Here is a 22544-nt window from a genome sequence, read left to right as displayed (position 1 = left end):
TGGGGCTGGGAGGGCCAGGGGATTTGGGCTGTTTCCCCATAATCTGTGTTTAATGGGGCTGCTGGTGTGACACTCCTCCCCAGTTAGGGGGAGCTGGAGCCCAGCTGGGCCCAGGGGACCCTCTCTTGGATTCAGCTACCCCCCACCCCCAGCTTGATGGAAAAGGGATTTGGGCAGCGTTGTCCCTGGTGTGGCCCAGGACTCTCTGCTCACCCCCAGGCAAGATCACCCAGCTGGGGGGCAGTGAGAGAATCCTGGCCTCCAGTGGGGTTATGCTCCCCAGCAATGGAAGTCCAGCTGAGGGAGGCAGGGAGGGCATGGCCATGAAGGATGAAAAGCTGGTGGGTGCCCCCTGCTCCGGCCCAGCTCAGTAACCAGCCAGCTGCAGCAGACCACCCCACTTACACGAGAGGGCTTGCCCCTGGGGCCTGCAGGGGGCAGCCACCTGCCACAGGGGCTCCGAGGTGTCATGAGCAAGGGGGGAACCAGGCCCTGGCCGGCCGTGCCCAAGGCTGGCCCAGTGGGCAGCACAGCCCTGCCAACCCCAGGCAGGTATGCAGGGCTCCTCCGCAGGGAGCTCCCCAGTGACCAGGCAGCACACCCTGCTCCAATACAAGTCTCTTTATACACCTTAGAGATATAAAAAGTACTAAAAATACCAATCCGGTTTACCCAAAGAAACCGGCTCAGAAGGATGGGGATCGAGGCCTCTACCCCCTGCCACGTCATCCCCCATCCCACTGCCAAGACCTCCCCCAGGACTGGGAGAGGAAGGAGAGGGGTTAACGGGTGGGGGAGAAAAGACCCTCCCTCTGAAGGTCAGACATGTTCGAACAGCCCTGTGCGTCCCCCCCACTTTGCTATGGGGTTACCCCAAATCCTTCCTGAATGGGGCAGGGGCTTGAGCAAGGGAACCTGTGCAGAGGGCTCCCGCCCAGGAGAGGCTGCCCCGACTGCATGAGCAGTCGCGCCCTGCAGCCAGCTCCGGTCTCCTTTCCCTGAGCAGCTGCTGCCGGCAGGGGTCTGATCTGCAGAGGGAGTGAGGGCCTGCGGGAGCCAGCCCGGGTAGGAGAAGGCTGTCGGCCCCACCCGAGGGTGCCCTTTGGCCATCGATGCAGCAGCTAGGCTGGCGAGCAGGGAGGTCTGCTGGGCTCGGCCCTGCTGTGGGGGGCAGCCCCAATACTGTGTTTTCCTTTAAAAAATGTTTTTTGGTACAAAATCAAAGAGGGGGGGAGGGGAGCCCCTGCTCAGATCATGGCGATGCTCTCAGGGGTGCAGTTGAGGTGGGTGGAGGTGCTGCTGCCACCGGGCGACTTGCAGCCCCGGCTGCTGGCCCGCTGCAGCGCCGTCACCAGGGTGTCGGTGGAGACGGCCCCGAAGTCGTAGGCGAAGGTGCCATAGAACACCAGCATGTCGATGACGAAGACCCACTCGCAGATGGCCGCCAGGTGTTGCAGCAGGGGGCTCTCATGGATGAAGAAGACACCGCCTAGGGGCTGGCTAAGGAAAGGCACCCACTGGGGGTGGCCTCAGCAGAGGGTGGAGTCACAGAGACCCCACTCCCCACCCTGCACACTGACTTGGAGTCCTGCCCCTCCTCCCCAAACCATGGGGGGAAGGGGCACCAGCTTCACTCATTCCCCTCCCCCTGGGGACTGACTCCAGGCACCACCCCCATACCCCCACTGGAGGGGAGGGGAGGCATGCCAGAAGCCCCCTGGGCCAGCTCACACCTGGCATGACCCTTATGAACCTTCTCTGCCCCCAAGCCTGGCCACCCTCGAGCTCACTACCCCTCCCCCCCCCCCCGCCCCAGCCTGTCCGCAGGAGGTGCCCATGGGGAGGGGGATGTGGCTCTAGCCTCAGGCAAATGGGTATCTTTAACCCTGTGCTGCCTGCAGGGTGGAACACACAGCCCCTGATCACTAGTGCTAGAGGCTGTGGGTACAGGTGAGGCCTGGGGCAGGGGACCTTGCCATGTATCATCAGTACAGCAGGAGAGGGCCAGCCCCTGGCATGCTGGGGGCACACTGGCACCAGGGAGGTCAGCCAGGCAGAGCTGTAGAGGGCACCATATGCCACAGCCCTTCCCAGTGTCTGTGCTAGGCCATCCCGTTTGAGGCGCAGAGAGGAGCTGCTAGTTTATAGCCCCTTCAGCAGCAGACGTGGCCCCAGGTGATGCCCCTACCCTGCAGTAGGGAAGAGCCTGATGTTCTGCTCCAGCCCTGGGAACTACCCTGCTCTCTGAGGACACGGGGGGACATCGGGCCCAGGGATCAAACCTGGGGCAGCTGCGTTAGCTCAGAGCTGGCAGCAGGCTCCCTGGTGCGGCCTGCAGGACACAGCCCCGCGGTTACCTAGGTGACATTCATGGATGTCGAGCCGGGGTTAGTGCCCCGTGCCTTCTGGGCAGCAAGGGGGCCAGGCAGGTGGCTGGGAACCCGCAGCCAGAAGGATACTGAGGACGAGGGCGATTAAGGCCACGCCGGTGAGCGAGACGCGGAGGTGCGCCATCCAGCCGTCCAGGGCGCTGATGGCAGTGTGGTAGGTGAGGATGCACTGGAGGCAGACGAAGAGCAGCCCGGCTGGGAAGGCGATGCCTGCCCCGATGTAGTGCAGGGACTTGGCGTTGTCCACCTGGGGCAGAGGGAGGGACAGCAATGAGCCTGGGCCATTCCTGCCCCTGAGAACCCCCCTTCCCCCCTCCCAGTTCAGCCTGGCTGATCTCACACCACAGGGGCCCTGCACAATCCCCCCCATCCCAGGCTTGCTTCTTCTGTACCCCAGTAGCTCCTCCCATTCTGTGCTGCTTCCCTATCACCCCACATGCCCCAGACATGCCCTGCTCCACAGCTGCCAAGCCCCTTCCTCTCTTCTCACCCAGCCCTTCTGGGGAGCTAGCATCTGCCCCCTCCTCCCCCCATGGCCAGACAGGCAGCAGCCTCCCCCCAGCAAAGGGACATCACAGCTAGCTTAGGGTACGGGGGATAGAGGCTGAGGGTGCCAGGGCAGGAGAAGAGCCTGGCCCCTGCCAGGTGCTGGCCCAAGCAGGGTGGCTCCTGCCCAGCCCACCTGGAAGTTGCCAACCACGACGAGGCCGGCAGCGTTGGTGCAGCCCGCGACAAGCGCCGTCGTGTTGACCCAGGAGCGGTGGCTCTGCTCAATCAGCTGCCCGTAGCGCAGGAAGCAGATCAGCACCACTGCCGAGAGACAGACTGTTAGCAGGGCTGGGGGCTACCTCCCCCCACACCCAGAGGACCCCAGCCACACCAGGAGCCATGGGGCACTCCCCCTCCGGGACTCCAGCTGCATGGCTGGGCCGTGGCTCTGACGTGAGATGTGTGGGGCTAGAGAAGCGGGCTGGGAACCATCAGCTCCACCTCGCGGCCAGCTGTGGGAGGTGCCCCCAAGCCAGCTGTGCTCACAAACACAGCCCCAGCAACAAGCCCTCGCAGACCCCAGGGCCATTAACGCCACTGAAACGAGGCACCTGGGGATGGCTCCTGGGACACTGCACCCTGTATTCTTCAGAGCGAGGAGCATTCTGGCCCAATTCTGATAGACTGTATGCCAGATAAGGCATGGGAGGGGTCATTGGAAAGGTTCTGCTTCACTGAATATGATTATCCTACTTGTGTGCATGGATCATTTCTGTATCTGAATTGCGAAATATTGACTGTGTATCTGTATTACAAATGTGTTTACGCTTGGGGAACGCCCACTAGGGCAGTGGTTTTCAAACTTTTTTTCTGGGCACCCAGTTAAAGAAAATTGTTGATGCCCGCAACCCAACAGAGCTGGGGATGAGGGATTTGGGGTGTGGGAAGGGCTCAGGGCTGGGGCAAGGGGTTGGGGTGCAGGAGGTGACCCTGGGCTGGGGGTGCAGGCTCTGGGGTGGGGCCATGGACAAGGGGTTTGGGGTGCATGAAGGGGCTCCAGGTTTGGGAGGGCTCAGGGCTGGGCAGGGGATTGGGGCACGGGGTTACCTCAGGCAGCGTCAGGTCAGTGGTGCAGCAGGGGTGCTAAGGCAGGCTTCCTGCCTGTCCTGGCACTGCGGACCGTGCTGCACCCCGGAAGTGGCCAGCAGCAGGTCCAGCTCCTAAGCAGAGGTGCACAAGTGGCTCCGTACAGCTCTCGCCCACAGGCACCCCCCCACCAAACTCCCATTGGCCGGGAGTGCAGAGCCAGTGCTTGGGGCGGGGGCAGAAGGCAGAGCCCTGTGGCTCCCCCCCACCTAGGAGCTGGGCCTGCTGGCCGCTTCCAGGGCACAGCTCGGTGTCAGAACACGTAGGGACTAGCCTATCTTAGCCAGGCAGCACCACTGATGGGACTTTTAACAGTACTGGGTCGCGACCCGCAGTTTGAAAATCACTCGTCTAGATGGCTGGCTGGGAAGGGCCCATTCAAATTAATGAATCATTAAGGAGAACAGTAGGCCTTAGAAGGTGCTTATTCCCCACCTGAGGGTCTTCCTGAGGATGCTACAAATGGCCTCTGAGCAATGGCTGCTGTGGCACTACAGGGATAGGTCACCTGGTGCTGGACTCCATCTTGGAATCCCAGTGTTTTTCCACTGAAAGGCATGGGAGCCAAGCTTGGAGACAAAGGGTTCCCACCATATGCAAAAGCTATTTAAGGCAGGGGAGTGACATCATCAGGGTTCTTCACTGACTTCCCCCAAGAGACTCTTGGAAACACCCAAGGACCAAAGACTGAAATGGGGGAAGTGCTGGACACAGGCTAGAGGAACTTTTAAGCTGTAAGCAAGTGCAGCTGGCCCCCTAAGGATCTCTGCAGCCTGCTTGAACCATCAACTGGGGTGAGAAGTTGCTACTCATATCCAATCTCTTTAGTATATTAAGCTTATGTGACGAACTGGGACTGTTCTTACTGTGGTCTGTGAATGCTGACAGGGGAGTGTGGCTGGGATAGTCTGCATTGGGGGATGGGGGTCTGAGTCTGCCCGAGGGCGAATGCCTGAGCATGTAGCATGGGAGCCCAGGAGGGGGTTGGAGGCCAGGTGACACCTTGGCCTGGGAAACTGAAAAAAGGCTGTGGGAGGGGTGGCTGAAGGCAGAGTGCTGGAAGCGGGCTGGAGAGATGGCTGGGAGACAGAGATGGCTCTGACCCCCCAAAGGGGGGTGGGCTGGGATGCCCTGGGACCCCAAGCTGGACCTAACTGAGGGGGGCCCTGTTGTCTGTGCCTGCAAGACCTGTCTTGGACTGTATTCCTGTCATCCAAATAAACCTTCTGCTTTACTGGCTGGCTGAGAGTCATGGTGAATCGCAGGAAGCCAGGGGTGCAGGGCCCTGAGTCCCCCAATACTCCGTGACAACTGGTGGCAGCGGCGGGATCTACTGCACCCCGTGGACGGCGCTTCCTGCAGTAAGTGACTGGGGAGCAGTAAAACGAAGGGGGATTGACAGGGACCAGGCGGGCTGAAGAGTGAGAGAGAGACGGCTATTACCCCTGGGAGTGTGTGACCAGCGAGAAGGACTTTTGCAGTAACAGGGTCCCCCGGGGGGATCGCAGCGAGTGGTCCCAGGGGCGGAGGAGTCTGCAGCTCGACCCTGGCAGAGAGGTGGTGACCTCGAGAAGGGCTGGCACACTAGGGGTCCCCCTGGGAACTGTGGGGAGCTGTGAGCACACAGGCCGGTGAGTGGCCAGCAGGAAGATGTATGCCAAGCGGCTTAAGAGCGACCTGGTGGAGCTGTGCAAGCAGAGGGGGCTGCGCAGTGGGAGGCTCACCAAAGAACAGCTCATTGCCCGGCTGGAGGCGGAAGATCGCGCGAATGAACTGATCCCTGTGTCTCAGGGAAGCAGCCTGGCAAATGCAGCGCAGGCACCAGTGTCTGTACCAGCTGGGAGTGGTCAGCCGGCTGCTGAGGGCTTCCCGAGACCCCTCCTTCCTATGCCTAGGGGAAGGGTGGGGAGGAGCCCAGCAAATACCGAGGGCGCCGTGACCCCCCCGGCCAGCAGAGGATCCTCCCGGCGACGTTCGGCATCCGTGGAGCAGAATTGGCTGGAATGGGAGAAAGAGCTAAAACTGAGAGAGCTGGGGGATCGTGAACAAGAGAGACAGAGACAGCATGAACGGGAGGAGAAAGAGAGACAGAGACAGCATGAACTGGAACTGGCAAGATTGAAGGGCAGCGAACCCCCGGCTGCGGTGAGTGAGGGGGGACCCAGGACTGCACGGAGCTTTGATAAGTGCATCCTGGCCCCACACAAGGAGGGGGAGGACATGGATGACTTCCTGGAGGCCTTTGAGACGGCCTGCGAGCTGCACCGGGTTGATCCCGCGGACAGACTCCGGGTCCTTACCCCCTTACTGGACCCCAAAGCCGTGGCATTGTACCGCCAACTGGAAGAGGCAGAGAAAGGGGACTACGAACTATTCAAAAAGGCCCTGCTACGAGAGTTTGGGCTGACTCCTGAGATGTACCGGGAAAGGTTCCGGAGTCAGGATAAAACCCCTGAGATCTCATATCTGCAACTAGCCGTCCGCATGGAAAGATACGCCAGCAAGTGGGCTGATGAGGCCCAGACGAAGGAGGACCTGATTAAATTGCTGGTACTGGAGCAACTGTATGAGGCCATCCGACCTGAGGCTGTGGTTGGTGGACAGAAAGCCAGAGAACCCGCGACACGCAGGGCGGCTGGCCGATGAGTTTGTAAAGAGCCGGTCAGGGGGTGGCAGGGAGGAGCCCCAAAGGAACAGGCCCGCCGCGATGCAGAGAGAGAGTCACCCTGGGACCTCCCAAAGGGGGAATATGGGGAATCCCCTCCCACGGGGAATGCCCAGCGTCAGGGACAACCGACCGGCTCGAGGGGACCCACGGGACATGAGCTGCTATTACTGCGGCCGAAGAGGCCACGTTCGGGCCCAGTGCCCCAAGCTCAAGGACGGACTGAACAGACCGAACCCGCACCGGGTTAACTTGGTAGAGGCCCAGACGGACGAGGGGCAGGCTTCTCACGCAAGAGGGGCTGGCAGCTTATCAACTGCTCAAGAGAGAGAAGGGCCCCAGGCCAGCTCCTCTAGGGGGCTGGATGCTCCAGACTCAGGGTTTTTGGTTTATACGGTGGGCGCGGGGCTGTCCCTCCGGAGAGAGTACCTTGTTCCCCTGGAGGTGGATGGGAGGAAGGTCAATGGATACTGGGATACGGGCGCAGAGGTGACGCTGGCCTGGCCCGAGGTGGTGGCCCCAGATCAGGTGGTGCCCAACACCTACCTGACCCTGACGGGGGTGGGCGGAACACCAGTCAAAGTGCCCGTGGCAAGGGTACACCTGAAGTGGGGGGCCAAGGAGGGCCCCAAGGATGTGGGGGTACACCCGTATTTGCCCACTGAGGTATTGATGGGGGGGGACCTGGAGAACTGGCCAAGCAACCCCCAAAAGGCACTGGTTGTGACCCGCAGTCAGAGCCGGCGAGGGGCACTGCGCCCTGGCCTTGGGGGGGGGTGCCTTGCCTGAGGCGCAGGACCCTAACCTGGTGGGGAGGGAACGCCCAGGGACACGGCTCAGGGAAGCTACAGCTTCAGACCCAGTGGGCGAGAAAGAGCAGGTGGCCATCCCTGTCCCAGCTGCTGAGTTCCAGGCCGAGGTACAGAGAGATCCCTCCTTGCGGAAGATAAGGGACCTGGCCGACCTCAATGCGGTACAGACCATGGGACGAGGTGGCCGGAAAAGGTTCCTGTGGGAGAAGGGGTTCCTGTACCGAGAATGGGCTCCCCCAGGGAAAATGGAGTCAGGGGGGATCAGGGGGCAGCTGGTGGTACCCCAGAAGTATCGCCGCCAGCTGCTGTGCCGGGCCCATGACATTCCTCTCTCAGGGCACCAGGGAACCTGGCGTACCCAGCAGAGGCTGCTACGGAGCTTTTACTGGCCTGGGGTCTTTGTTACTGTCCGACAGTACTGCGGATCCTGTGACCCCTGTCAGAGGGGGAGGAAGGCCCAGGACAAGGGGAAAACAGCTTTAGGACCCTTGCCCAGCATAAAGGATCCTTTCCGGAGGGTGGCCAAGGTTAAAAGGGCGGCTCTAAACCAAGAGAGCCCAAAGCACAGACCTCCAGACTGGAGCGCTGGGAGAAGACCACAGCCCAGTTGGAACCCCAGAGGTATGGGGGTGGGAAAAGGGCACAGGCCGCATAAACCTTCCCACATGCGAACTGCGAGTGCCATCAAGCACCCCCGACCTAAGGGGGGGCGTGAAACTGGAGGGGCCTGGTGTAATTCTCACCAAGGAATGGGAGGGATGCGGGGGCATCCATGGGAACGGGGGTAGGTTCGAACTTCCCCGGGTCACTGGCTAAAGTGACCCTGCTCAGTTCGGTCTCGAAGGGGGGAGATGTGACGAACTGGGACTGTTCTTACTGTGGTCTGTGAATGCTGACAGGGGAGTGTGGCTGGGATAGTCTGCATTGGGGGATGGGAGTCTGAGTCTGCCCGAGGGCGAATGCCTGAGCATGTAGCATGGGAGCCCAGGAGGGGGTTGGAGGCCAGGTGACACCTTGGCCTGGGAAACTGAAAAAAGGCTGTGGGAGGGGTCGCTGAAGGCAGAGTGCTGGAAGCGGGCTGGAGAGATGGCTGGGAGGCAGAGATGGCTCTGACCCCCCAAAGGGGGGTGGGCTGGGATGCCCTGGGACCCCAAGCTGGACCTAACTGAGGGGGGCCCTGTTGTCTGTGCCTGCAAGACCTGTCTTGGACTGTATTCCTGTCATCCAAATAAACCTTCTGCTTTACTGGCTGGCTGAGAGTCATGGTGAATCGCAGGAAGCCAGGGGTGCAGGGCCCTGAGTCCCCCAATACTCCGTGACAGCTTAGTTTGCATGTTTTGTTTGTTTGCTAGGTAACGTGCTTTGATCTGTTTGCTATCCCTTATAATCACTTAACATCTATCTTTTGTAGTTAATAAACTTGTTTTTGCTTTATCTAAAACCAGTGTGGGGGAGTCCTAACTTGGGGCAGAAAGCTGTTGCATATCCTTCTCCACATTGAGGGAGGGGGCGATTTCATGAGCTTACGCTGTACAGTTCTCTGTGCCATGCAAGATGGTATAATTTGGGGTTTACACTCTCGAGTGGGCTGTGCACTTGAGCAGCTGGGCAGTTCCTTAGCTGTAGGCTCCCCCTGCAGAGCTGATCACAGCATATGTATGAACACAAGAACAGCCATACTGGATCAGACCAAATGTCCATCTAGCCCAGTGTCCTGTCTGCCGACAGCGGCCAATCCCAGGTTCCCCAGAGGGAATGAACAGAACAGGGAATCATCAAGTGATCCATCCAGTGATGAGCTGCCAAAATATTAAACAACAGGTTCCCTCCTCTTCACCCCATGAGGGGGTTGTGCCCCCCCCCCGGGACTCCTGCCTCATCCAACCCCCCACGTACCTTGATGCCCCCCCACCCAGGACCCCTGCCCCATCCACCCCCCTTCCCTGTCCCCTGACTGCCCCCTGCCGCCCCATCCAACCCCTCCTCTCATTCCTGATGGCCCCCCAGGACCCCTGCCCCATCCAACCAGCCCGTCTCTCTGTCCCCTGACTGTCCCTGGAACCCCTGCCCCTGACTACCCCCCACCACCCCATCCAACCCCTGCTCCTTCCTGACTGCCCCCCTGGGACCCTTGCCCCCATTCAGTTCCTTGCCCTCTGACCACCCCAACCCCTATCCACCCCCCCACAACCCCTCAAACTCCCCTGCCCTCTTCCAACACCTCCTCCCTGCCCCCTGCCCCCTTACCGCGCCACCTAGAGCCGCTCGTCCGCCGCTCGGCCGGGACTGGGGCCGGCGCCGCGGGGCCCAAGTCGAGCTGGGCCGGAGCCGCTCGGCCTGGACCGCGGGGCCCAAGCCAAGCTGAGCTGGGCCCGAGCCGCTCAGCCGGGGCCGGTGCCGCGGGGCCCGAGCCGAGCAGGGCCAGGCCGGAGCCGCTCGGGGCCAGCACCGCTGGGGCCGGAGCCGGAGCCGGGGGCACTCGGCCGTGGCCAGGACCGGGTTGGGGCGCTCGGCGGGGCCAGGGGGCCAGGCCGGAGGGAGCTGCTCAGCTGGAGCTGGACTGGGCCACGCCGCGCCTCTCTAGAGCCCTCCTTGCGCGTCCCCACCCCAATTTACCTGCCTGCTGCTTGTTTCAGGCTTCCCGCGAACATCTGATTCGCGGGAAGCAGGGGAGGAGGAGAAGGGGGGCGGAGCGTTCAAGGCGGGAAGGGGGAAGTGAGCTGGGGCCGGGGACAGGATGGACAGCTGCTGAAGCTTTTGTTAAATTTAAAAGCCCTTTTAGAACCGGTTGTCCTGGAACAAATTGTTCTAAATTTAACAACCGGTTCCTGTGAACTGGTGGGAACCGGCTCCAGCTCACCACTGGATCCATCCCCTCTCACTCATTCCCAGCTTCTGGCAAACAGGACACCATCCCTGCCCATCCTGCCTAATAGCCATTGATGGACCTATTCCTCCATGAACTTATCTAGCTCTTTTTTGAACCCTGTTATAGTCTTGGCCTTCACAACATCCTCTGGCAGGGAGTTCCACAGGGTGACTGTGCGTTGTGTGAAAAAATACTTCCTTTTGTTTGTTTTAAACCTACTGCCTATTTTCATTTGGTGACCCCTCATTCTTGTATTATGAGGAGTAAATAACACTTCCTTCTTTACTTTCTCCACACTGGTCATGATTTTATAGACCTCTATCATATCCCCCCTTGGCCATCTCTTTTCCAAGCTGAAAAGTCCCAGTCTTATTAATCTCTCCTCATACAGAAGCCGTTCCTTACCCCTAATCATTTTTGTTGCCCTTTTCTGAACCTTTTCCAATTCCAATATATCTTTTTTGAGATGGGGCAACCTGTTCACAGTATTTAAGATGTGAGTATACCATGGATTTATATAGAGGCAATATGATATTTTCTGTCTTATTATCTGTCCCTCTCTTAATGATTCCCAACATTGTTAGCTTCTTTGACTGCCGCTGCACATTGAGTGATGTTTTCAGAGAACTATCTGCAATGAGTCCAACATGGGTGGTGGGTAAACCCCTGGCTTGGGGAGGCTAGCCCCCCAGCCCTGCCCCTTCTGTGCCCACCAGAACCCAGCCCCCACTCGGAGCACCACACCGTCGGGCCCGACCCCTGGCCGGCATGCCCCCCCCGCCTCTGAAGGCACCTCCCAGCAGAGGTGTTGGCCCCAGCACTGGGTGGGCAGACAGCTCGGCTGGGGTGGGCCCAGGCCCAGGGGCGAGTGGGCCCCAGCCTGCCTGCCGCAGGGAACAGCAGTCAGAGTGGGGCATGGGGGTGGAGCACGGGCCAGGGATATCAGGCTGTTTGGCCTTCCCATGCCTACGATACCCGCCACCCATGGACTCCAAGATCTCTTTCTTGAGTGGTAACAGCTAATTTAGACCCCATCATTTTATATGTATAGTTGGGGTTATGTTTTCCAATGTGTATTACTTTGCATTTATCAACATTGAATTTCATCTGCCATTTTGTTGCCCAGTCACCCAGTTTTGAGAGATTCTCTTCTCAGTCTGCTTTGGACTTAACTATCTTGAGTAGTTCTGCAAATTTCACCACCTCACTGTTTACCCCCTTACCCAGCTGCTGAACATCTGGAAGTGTCCCTACCTGTATGTGTGCTGGAGCCTGGGAAAGGGCTTGACAGGCTGGTCACAGCAGTACTAGGTAAAGGGAGCCCAGGCTGGTGGGTCAGGGGTACCCCAGTTCCAGGTGGCACCCCACAGGGAACCCATCACACCCCCACTGTGCGTATTAATAGTGCCTGATGAGAAAACCCCCCACCCTCCCCCAATGGAAGGCCCCCAGAGCTCGAGGGGCCGCCTGAGTGCTGGAGCCTGTGGCAGGGGCATGCGGGGAGCCAGTGGAAAGCCTGCAGATGTTGACTGTGCCAGGGGAAGCTGTTCAGTCCCTTGCCATCTCATCTCTGAATCTGGGGGGGGTCTATTAAATCAACTGGTTATTTTCACCCCCACCAGCTTGCTAGCGTGCAACCTGCATGGAGTGTCCACCACAGTGACTGGGGAGCTGGGTTCACACCTCTAGGGATGACAAAGCAGAGGGGAAAGTGTCTGGTAGTTAAGAACTTGGGGAGGCCCAGGGGGACCTGCAGGGCAGTTGGGATCACCATAAAAGGTGTAGCCAGGCCCATGGAAGCCAAGGTAAGACCTTTATACTTATGGGCTGGCTCCTGGGGTGAGGGCTCTGAGCCACAGCAGCTTCTGAGGCCACAGGATTGGCAGTGACAGACCCACTCCCTGGGCCGGGGGATCCTGTGATGAGGTGGGGGGGGGAGGGTTTCTTGTCTTTTTCCGATGGTTTTCATGCAGAGGGTGTGGGACGCAGTTTCCCTGGGTGTTACTGGTTTAACGAGGCGAGGGGAGAGGGAGTTTGTTGTTACAGAGGACCAGCCATGGAACTTGGGACCCCAGCCCATGGCCTGGAGAATGGAGACCCCAGCGACTGGTGACCCGGAGGCCCAGCTCAGGAGTCACAGCCGGTTCTGGCCAGTGGGAGGACAATGGGCTATAAAGAGAGGACGCCAGTGACCTGACCAACCGGTTCCAGCCAGAGAACAGAAGAGAGGAGAGGAGGCCCAGGTGACCCTGTTTCCCTGGAGAGAAGACAATGGACAGAGGCGGGACTTGGGGCCGGTGATCTCAGATGCCCAGCTGGGAAGCAGGGGGGCTCGGGGCTGGAGAGGGGGAACAGGCAGAGCCCACCTGGATGCAGAGGAGACTTGGATGTGCTGGGCTGAGGGAGGCCAGGCCTGAGGCCCTGAGAGTTTCCTATGCTGTGTTCAGCCACTCAAGAAACCCTCCTATTCTATGCTGGCTGAGAGTCACTCCGGTCTAGAGAACAGGGTTGCATTAGTCCCTCTGGGAGTGGAGGCCTTGGGGGTCCAGAGTGAGGGGGCCCACAGCGAGAGACAGGCGTGCAAAGGCTCAGAGAGTGGGCATGACCTGTGCGTCTGTGACAACGTCCTCAGCATATCCCACAAGCATAACATTTTTAAACAGTTTCCAGCACTTCTGTTGCAAAGAACGCCTTCCACCCACCACTGAGCCACCCTGGGAAGGGAGCAGCCCGCTCCATGCCCCGGTGGGGATCTGCTGCCTGCCCAGTGGGGAGGTCGGGCCCCAGTCCAATGCAGAAGCAGTGCTGGGGACAGAACAGCAATGGGTCCCCTCTACTGAGCCAGATCAGCAAATGCAGTCCCAGATCCGGCCCCACAGCAGGGAGGCTGAGCCTGGTGCGGGCTACGTGGCCAGCAGGCCAAGGCAGTCACAGGAGAGGGGCCCTCTGCACAGAGCGGCTCCTCAGCGGGCCAGGTGGGGTGGACACTTACCCATGAAAGCCCCGATGTTCCCAATAAGGCTGAAGAGGCAGCTCTCTGGGGGATATGTGCCACACTTACTGCAGGGCAAGGAGAAAGCAGTCAGCAAAGCCAGGACATGATCGGAGCAGCACATGCCTCCCCCTGGTGGGCATGGAAAGGGGGTGGGTGTGACCCCCATCCAGCACCCCTCTGGGCCGGTCACCTGCCTGGCTCCTGGCAGCTGTGCCCTCGCGTGCCTCTTGGGCATGGTGACACCTTGGCACCCCAATATTCACCACTGTCATATAATTATTCTGTTTTGCACAAAGTGTGCCTTGTGAGGGATCTAAGTCTTGATCTGCTCAACAGTAATATCTCGTTGGACTGTATGCGCTACCGGCGTATGTGAAGTTTGGCTATGTATGGGCTATGGAAACATGTTGTGAGGTTGAAAACACCCACAAGCAGCCTTTCAGGTACAACTGTAAAAAGGCCAAACAATGTTAATGGCTTACTGAGGAATTGCACAAGCACCAGGATTACCCCAGGAACTGCGTGCAACAGAAACCTCTCAGAGATAGCACTGCACAATGGGAACGGTCTGACCCAGGTCACAGCAAAAGAGCTTTCCAGCAAGTGTGGGGGAAGATCTAAAAGAGGGGCAATGACAACGTGAGGGGGCCTCACTCTCCTGACAACACCACACCTGGAAACACCTGATAAATAAAGACTGAACGGGGGGAAGTGATGGTCCCAGGTTAAGGGATTTTTAGCCTGTGTATTAAAGCCGGGGAAAGCCAAGCTGCAAAGCCAAGAATCTGCCAGCCTGTTTATCACTCAGGGTGAGAATTTGCTAATTCATATCCTAGCTATCTAGTGTGTTAAGCTCAGTTTGTGGTTTGGTTTATTTGCTAGGTAACCTGCTTTGATCTGTTTGCTATCACTTACAATCACTTAACATCTATCTGGAATTCATACACTTATTTTAAAGTTTTAATCTAAACACGTGTGTGTTTGACTAAGGTGCCTGGGGAAAAATCTCAGCTTGGTTACCACAAGTGTGCATGGTCCTCTTCACATTGAGGGAGCGGCGGACCAGGTATTAAACCCATATACTGGCCAGATTTGAGCAGGGCAGGACGGTACTGCTCTGGGGGCCTAGGCTGAGAAGCTGGTGGTCAGAGAGCCTGCATGTGACTGCACCTGTGTGAATGCTGGTGAAAGTGCAGGCTTGGAGGGCTTTGCAGCTTGTCACAGCAGCACAGTGTGAGAGGAAGCCCAGGCTGGTGGGTCAGAGGCTCAGTGGTACCCCAGCCCCAGGTGGCACCCTGGGGGAACCTGTCACACATGGCACATATTGCGCCAGGCCCTGGGTCCCCCAAGGTGTGCTGCTCCCCTATCCCCTTCTTGACTCGCCCTCCACCATGCCACACATGCTGCACGTGACTTGGCGTGATGCAATGCCACAGCTCAGCAGGAGCAGCACCAGGGTTTTTGCCACCCTAGGCGGCAGCGCTCCTCCTCTGAGCATTTGGCGGTGGGGGTCCTTCCGCTCCACGTCTTCGGGGCACTTCAGCAGCAAGTCCCAAGTGAAGGACCTGCCGCCGAATTTCCGCTGAAGACCCGAAGCGGAAGGACCCCCCGCCGCCGAATTTCCGCCAAGGGTGGCAAAATGCTGCCCCCCAAATCCTGCTGCCCTAGGCGACCGCCTAGGGTCGCCTAGTGGAAGTTCCGGCCCTGCAGCTCAGGGGTGAGCTGGCTGGTTTGCACTGCTGCCCCCAGCAGGGTGGGATCAGGCCTGTGGGTGCCCACCTGGGCCCCCCGGCTGTGGGTTGAGTGGCCCACAGCACCATTTCCCTGTTGCACAAAGGCAGCTTGGCCATGACTCATTCCAACACATGCTGCCAGAGGGCTCTGGGCAACTGGCACTTCCGGAGAGCCCAGCAAACAGCCACCACGGCACCCCTGTCCCCAGCCCTGAGTGATACATGGAGGGGGGGGAAGCGGGCGGCAAGAGGAGACTGACAGTGAGGCAGCCATCGAGGCTGCGGCTGCCCTGGGGTGAGGGAGCTGTGACGCTCTCTCACTTAGGGCAGAGGGTGCAGCTCCTCTGGCCTCATGTAAACTCCTCGGAGTGGGATACTGCCCCTAGCGTGATGGACCCCAGATACCACTCACACCAACCCCCGCTTCAGCCTCACCTGATCAGAGGCACATCTTCCAAGGTGCAGCAGCTTTTGGGGTAGCCATGCTTGGCAGGGCTGGAGGAGCATGACTCGTTGTAGGACCTGAAATCAATTGGTAAGTGGGGGGTGGGGGATGAAAGGGGCCAGAACAGCATGGGGGGAGGGGGGGAGTTAGGAACTGACATGGGGGCCAGGAGCAACTAACCTCTGCCCTACTGCTTCCCAGAGCAGTGGTATAGTCCGTATTACCCACCCCTGGGCACGGTGCCCTCCATAGGCAGGGGAGACCATAGGGGCTCCTCTCCCTGTCCTGGGGGCCTGGATACATGGCCCCACCTCCGCCAAGCTGCCCAGAAGCCCTGGCACCCTCCCCTGGCAGCACAGAGGGACTGCTTCCCCCACCATGGGCCTTTGTAACATGGCTGCCGCCAGGCCCCACGCACTAGGCAGGCAGGGGAAGGTTATAGCCAGGCAGCTGGTGCTCTGGATCATCCTGGGCACATCCTGCTCTCCCCATCCCAGGGGCAGCACTCCGGATCCAGGCCAAGGAGCTGGACTGGAGCACGGGGGCTGGCCCCAGAGCCTGACCGTACTGGTTAGATTAGGTACTACAATTGGCTAGGGCAAGGAAGGAAGCGGGTGGGGCTGCAGCACCTGGCAGGGGCTGCCCATGCACTGCCAGCCACGGGGGCTGCTGCTCACCAGTTCTCGACGGGACACACGTGGTGGTTCATCACTGCCATGGCGTACCTGCGAGGAGCAGAGCCAAGGTCACCATACCTGAACTAGCGAGGGGAATTAATGCACCTACCCGGCCTCCTGTCCCATAGGAGCCTTCTCACCTCCCCAGCCACTGGAGCAGGGGAGCCCAACTTAAGAACCCCTGGAGAGGCATCCAGTGTCCACAGCCGAGCCCTGGGTAATGGTGCCATCTCCAGACAGGTGCCCTGAAGAGTCCGGGGGATGCTGGGAATGGACACAGCACTGGGAAGGCCAGCTCACCGGCACTGAGAGACCTGTCAGTGTCATCCACACCCCCTCACCCAGCCGACCTGGGGGTACATGACACAGGCCCTGCCCATTGTGCCATGCAGGCCAAATACCCAGCTACCTCTGCCCCCTAGCACCACCACTCTCACCCCTGCAAACCCCTCCAGGGACACGAGCCAGTGCCCTGTCCAGCCCAGGGAGCCGCTCAGCTCACGCTTTGCTGGGGGAACCAAACGGCTCCATTCTTTGGTCTTGTTGCAGCGCCGGCAGCCAGGGGCTCTGTAGCCAACGCTGCATGCAGGGCTCTGCTCTGAAGAGCAACCGGCCATAGCACTGGGGGGCTCAGTCTTTGTCCCCCGAGTAAGTCTCCATCAAGCAGCCTTGGGTCACAGGCGCAGAGACAAATTTCTCCTAACCTCTGCAAACGCTGGGATCTTCCCTCACTGGCTTCCGCCCTGCATGGTGACAGGGCGCACAGAGGTCTCCAAACGACTCGGCCCCTCGCTGCCTGATGCTGCCCAAGGAGCAGCCCCTGCCATGGGTGGTATCTCCGCAGGGTTAAGGGGAATTACTGGGGGGGCATTGGGCTCAGCAGGACCACCCCCCCCCCCAAAATTCTCCCTTCAGGGAGCAGAACGGCACTAGAATGGGGATTGGGATCTGCTTGGCTTCGCAGCACACCCGATACCAGGGCACGTGCCCCAGGACGTTTCAGAGCACGGCCATCCCTGAGCTGGGGAAGTGGAAGTCTTGCGAGTCGGCTTCCCCTGCCACTCCCAGGTGTCTCACCTTCGGAAAGACCAAGTGTGTGTGTATGTGTGGGGGGGGGGTTGGAAAGTTACCAGCAATTCTGAGAGGTCCCCAACTTTCCCCATAGCTCCCCTTCCCCCAGCAGCACGATGGCTCAGATCAGCCTGGCATCTGGGCCGCTGGTGGAGCGATGCACACTCGGCCCGGGGAGCTGAGCCAAGCAGCAGCCAGGGCAACATGAAGGAATGTGCCCTTCGTCCTGCCACGCTCGGCTGTTTAGCTTCAACAGCCGCCTTTGGTGCCAGCGCAGGGACAAGCCAGTCTCCCTGGGCTCCAGCCAGTCACTACTTGGCGCAGGCCCTGAACATCCACACTCACAGCCCAGATCCCACCGCCCCAACCCCATGGCAGAACCGCCTTGGGGGAGAGATCGGCTCCCTGGTGCAGAAGGGTGGAACAGCCCATTTGTTGCCCTGGGTGAGGGGGCACTGCCCCAGCTGCCCATCACGCTAGAGCAAAGAGCACCGCGGTGGTGGCAGGGAGGGGCTGCTCCTGGGGCCTGGGGGCACCGGCTCAGAGCTGTGATCCAGGCTGGCAGTGGGTATGCAGGCCAGGGGCTATTCCGTGGGGAGCAGGGCTGGGGGGGCCAGATTTGGGGCAGTTTGAAGGCACTGCAGTGTCACCGCCATGACTCCTTGCGGAGCCCAGACTCCTGCATTGGCAAGGCTGGGGCACTACGGTTTGATAGCCTGGCCCAAGAGAGCACAAGAAAGGCCTGGGAGCTGGCAGGGGAGGGGCAGCTGAGCTCCCAGCCTGCGACCCTCTCCCCACTCTGTCACTACCCCTACCTGAGCAGGGCACGTGCGGGGCCGCAGGGGTGAAGGGCTGAGCCTTGTGTCCACGCTGCTGGGGGCAGCCAGGCCCGGCTCATTCCCGGTGCATGCGGAGGCCTGCGCTCCTTGCCCAGGACCCTGTATGGTCAAAGGTCACCTGACAGGCAAAGTCAGGGGCAAACTGCTCTGAGGAGCCTCCAGCCACCTTTGACCCCTCCCCCACCTGGTGCAGAGCTGCCCCCAGCACAGCCCCCTCCCCAATACCTCCTTATACTGGGGGAGCAGATGGGGTTGACCTTGATGGCCTGGCCTGACACCGCATCTGCCAGCCCCCCTGGCCGAGGGCCCTGCCTCCGCCCCGCTCTCACCAGGCCCTGCTTCCCATCAGGGTCCTGAGTCCTCACCTCCACTTACAGTCAGTGAGAGCAGCTGGTGCTGAGCCCTGGCAGGGCCCCCCCGACCCCTGCGCCCTTCTGAGCTCCTGCCACTCCAGACTGGGTCAAACTGGCACAGCCTCCCCACTCCCTGCAACTCCCGAGTGGCTCCAGGAGAGCATGTGTGTGTGTGTGTGTGTGTGTGGGGGGGGTTTTGCCAACCCCAGGAGCAGCTGGGGGTGAGATACAAGGGGCTCTGAGCTACCCTCTGTGTAACTGCACAAGCCCCCGGTCACCATCTATAACGAGTTCCCACCTCCCTGCCTTTAACCAAGCTGTCACTTCACTGCCAAGGTCCCAGGCCAGGGCTGGAGCCATCAGCAACAACTGCTGGATGCTCTAAGCACCCAGCGTGCACAAGAGCCTCCCAGGGGCAGTGATGGGGTCCCGGAAGGCTGCCCGGCTGGCCAGCCTGCCCCAGCGGGCTCTGTGGAGACCTCATGGGGCAGCGGGCCCTGCAGGTGAGGCAGCAGCCGGATCCAGGGGATTACGCCTAGGTTAGCACTCTGCATCTGAATTCCCATCTGTTTCATGGGCAGCTTTGCAAGGCCACTCCCCTCAATCCTGGCACCGACAGCCCCCAGGGACTCCCCTCCTGCAGAGGGGCACTCAGCCCAACACGGTTTGGGGTGACCCTGGCTCTGCCCATGTGGATGAGGACAAGGGTCCCCCCAGTGGCTGGAGCCTGGTACTGCAGGGTAAGTTAGGGACACACTGGGGCTCTCTCAGAGATGAGGACAAGGGCGGCTATTGTCAAGGCAGCCGTGCTGAGGACCGTGGGAGACACGCCAACCGCACCTTGGGGAGGATTAGGAGAGGGACCCCACCCAGCTCCACTAGCATCTAGGTCTGCCTGAAAACACACTGGCCAATAGCTCCCCCTCACTGGGGGGAGGGGCGGGAGGGGGTAAGTGCCAGAGGGCTGTACCCGCGGGAGCACTGAACTGCGCCCCTTAGGAGCGGCCGTCAGTGGACCCTTTGCTGTCCTGGGTTGGAACACAGCCCTCGAACCACTCACCCTGCAGGCAGGAAGTCCCGTTCTGGGCTCGCAAGGCCAGTCCTGAAGCCAAACTCAGCAGACACCATGGGTCAGACACAAGAATGCTGAGCCCTGTAGTGACCACCATTTACCTGGTGCAAAGGGGATCCAGTTAACCCTCCCCCACAGGCTCCCGTGTCAGACAGGCCAAGGGGCTACAGCAAGGGGAACGCACTGAAGTGTAAGCGGCAGGATGTTGGCCAGGCCCACAGGTAGCTATGGCTCCCAGCTCATGGAGCCTGGCGACTGAGGATTCATCACACAGCTTATGCCGGTTTGATGCCCTGATCACAGAGGGGCAGGGCTCAGAGAGGACCCAGAGGTGCCCCCAGCACTGGAATAGTGGTATCTGCACCTCCCAAAGTAATTGTTCCCAATCCCACCCCACCTTTCCATTTTCCCCACCCCATCACAATGCAAACCTCAGTGCTCACTCCGTGACCCCCCCCCCACACACACCAGCACCCCAGACAGCGGCCACCCTGGAGCCCGAGCTGGGCTGGGGACACAAAGAGCCGCCAGCCACTGTTACACCAGGAGGGGGCAGAACTGGAGTGAATCCAAGACTCAAGTAAAACATGGTGGCAACAATCAGTTCACAGAATAGGAGGCTACTAAAGGGAGGGGTTGTTAGCCCACAGAGAGGCGGGAACCTGTCCTTCACTGGATTCAAAGTCACCTGGTTTGGGGCTTAGACTGTCAGAGGAAGCAGCCCATGGACTAGCCACCCAATCTCATGGCTATTGGAGCACCCTGTTCATTAGCCAGATCCCAGCCCCTGTTGGTTAGCCAGCACCCTCCCCACATCACTACACAAACCAGAGCAAAGTGGCTGCTTACACGATCCATATCCCAGTGATGGAAAAGGTGGACAGGCTAATGGGGAGGATGATCCAGGCTGTCATTAGTGAGTCCAGATACGGAACATGTGTGTGTGTGGGGGGACTCGGAGATGAGGAGGGAAGGGAAGGGAAGGGAGAAGGGGGGGGACGGATGGGCACCAGCTACAATCCAAGGCCTCCACTCGGAACCATCAGAAGGCACCTGCCTGGAAGAGAGAGAGAGAGAAGTGCCAATGTCAACCAACAGCAGCCAGACCTAGTGTTACACCGAGGGGGGGGGGGGGAGAAGAGGTGGTGTCAGGTCACCACTACCTTGGAGCCCCTCAGGTTGGGACTGTTTTCCTCTTTAACAGCCACATCCCTTGGACAGCAGGTGTCCATCATCCCACCCACCGACCCAGGAGTCCCCAGGCCCACCCCCTGGCTCTAGCCAATGTATAGACCACCTGTGCTCTCCCACCAAATCCCTGGTAGCACTACAAAGCCCTCTCCCACTCACCCCTGACCTTGCAGCCAGGGCACAATGCGTGTCAATGCTGGGACATATGGCAAGTGTCACAGGATGGCAGCAGGCAGTTCTTCATGACCATGCTTCCATCGGGGCAGGGAGACCCTCTTGGGCATAGGGCAGCTGCAGATTCTTCCAGCCCACCCTTCTCCTGTGCCCCTGGGCAGCCAGCTCCTGGGTGCTCCCCCGCTTTGTGCTACAGCTGCATTACCACATACTGATACAACACCCCCCCCTCCCGCTGACACAGCCCCACTGCCACTAAGCCACACCCCCACCTCAAAGCTACAGGCACCCCCACCACCCTTCTCTTTCCAGCTCCTTGTGCACTTCCAACCAAGGAAGCAGGACATTTACTTCACCTTCATGCTGCTGGATTCGAAGCCAAGGGCCCAGCTTGGCAGCCATCCCTGGCCCTGTTGCTTAGCACCCTCCCCATGCACTGATCCAGCGGCTCAAGGACACAGACTTTCTGGCACTCGCTCCTTCCTTGCGTGGGACTTGGGCTAGCTAGGCAGCCCTGGAGAACAAAGCTCTCCCCATAGCAGGGGGTGAAGAGACAAGGCCTCTCTCTCCCCATCCCCCTGGCCTGGAGGGACCCCGCCTAGCAGTGAGATTAGAATTCAGCTTCCAGGGCACAGCCAGTGCCTGGACGCTTTCCGATCGGCTACCACGAGGGGACGGCGATTTACCTGACGAGACAGGCCCTGGCAGCCCCTGGGGCCACACACCTAAAGGCTTCGCGTCCCAGCCAAGTATCAGGGTTACGGGCTGGGCTCGGGTCAGGGACAGCAACATTTCATTCATCCCGCACCTCCGGGCCGCCGCCAGCGCTGGATCCCCGCGGGTTTCCCGGGTCATTCCGGCAAAGCCGGCCCCGGCCCCGCGCTGCCGGGATCCCGGGGGTGGTGCAGCAGGGACCCTGCAGCGCTGCCAGCTCTGGGGCCGCGGGGGGGCGGGGTGGGTCCCGGCTTCTCCACCCAGGGTCTTGCAGCGCCCGCGCCCACCCAGTGCCCCCGGAGCGAGGTCGGACAGACGGGAGCCCGCACCGCCCTCGCTCGCGAGCTCACAAACCCGGGGGCCAGTAGGGGGGGCGGACCCAGATGTGTGGAGGTACCCGGGTCTCGGGGGGGGGGCAGATCCGGGTCTCTGGGGGGAGGGGGCCAGGCACGTTCCCACGGATGGGGGCGGGGGGGTCTCTTACCCGCTCCCCGCCGCAACCTCCCGTCCCGGCCCCAGCGCGCCGGGGTTGCCGGCTCCACACGGACCTTTAACAGGCCAGGCCGGCCCCGCCCCCACGCAGCTGACCGCGGCGCGCAAGGCCCGACGGGAGCTGTCGTTTCCGAGCCACCCTTGTGCAGGACTACAACTCCCGCCATGCAGCGCGAAGCGACCACAGCCGGGACAATAGAGCGGAGGGGGCTGGGTTGGAGCTCTATCGGACGGGGCGTGGCTTCTACGACGGCTTCTCAGGGATCCCTGAGAAGGGGCGGGGTTTGACGTTTGAATGATGGGGGGGTCAGGCTGGACTGACCCATCTCTGAGATGGGGAGGGGGAGTCAATGTTTCCCCTCCCTCGGGAATTCCTGTGTTGCGGTTCGAGTCCTGTCCTCAGCACAGGTCGGGGGG

General features: G+C 60.3%; 1 protein-coding gene across 8 annotated transcripts; it reads right to left on the bottom strand.

The window, feature by feature from the left end:
- Positions 1 to 606: 606 nt before the first annotated feature.
- On the bottom strand, positions 607 to 22268 carry TMEM150A (transmembrane protein 150A). Of its 8 annotated transcripts, none has more exons than XM_065584294.1 (9): positions 22120 to 22268; positions 20406 to 20613; positions 16222 to 16269; positions 15535 to 15621; positions 13364 to 13431; positions 9030 to 9143; positions 3073 to 3200; positions 2460 to 2637; positions 607 to 1489 (listed from the first exon to the last, which is right to left on the bottom strand). In XM_065584294.1, exons 2-9 carry the CDS (start codon positions 20468 to 20470, stop codon positions 1248 to 1250), a joined length of 930 nt encoding a protein of 309 aa, XP_065440366.1. In that variant the 5' UTR covers positions 20471 to 20613; positions 22120 to 22268; the 3' UTR covers positions 607 to 1247. The 8 variants fall into 8 exon arrangements, with proteins under 8 accessions (XP_065440366.1, XP_065440370.1, XP_065440367.1 ...); XM_065584298.1 differs by having other exon boundaries at positions 9078 to 9143; XM_065584295.1 differs by lacking the exon at positions 22120 to 22268 and adding an exon at positions 21608 to 22010.
- Between the last annotated feature and the right edge of the window lie 276 nt (positions 22269 to 22544).

This window comes from Chrysemys picta, chromosome 2 (assembly GCF_011386835.1).
Source record: "Chrysemys picta bellii isolate R12L10 chromosome 2, ASM1138683v2, whole genome shotgun sequence".
NCBI classification, from domain to species: Eukaryota; Metazoa; Chordata; order Testudines; family Emydidae; genus Chrysemys; species Chrysemys picta.
The sequence above is the reverse complement of the archived record's forward strand: the minus strand, read 5'-3'. Positions and strand labels throughout refer to the sequence as shown.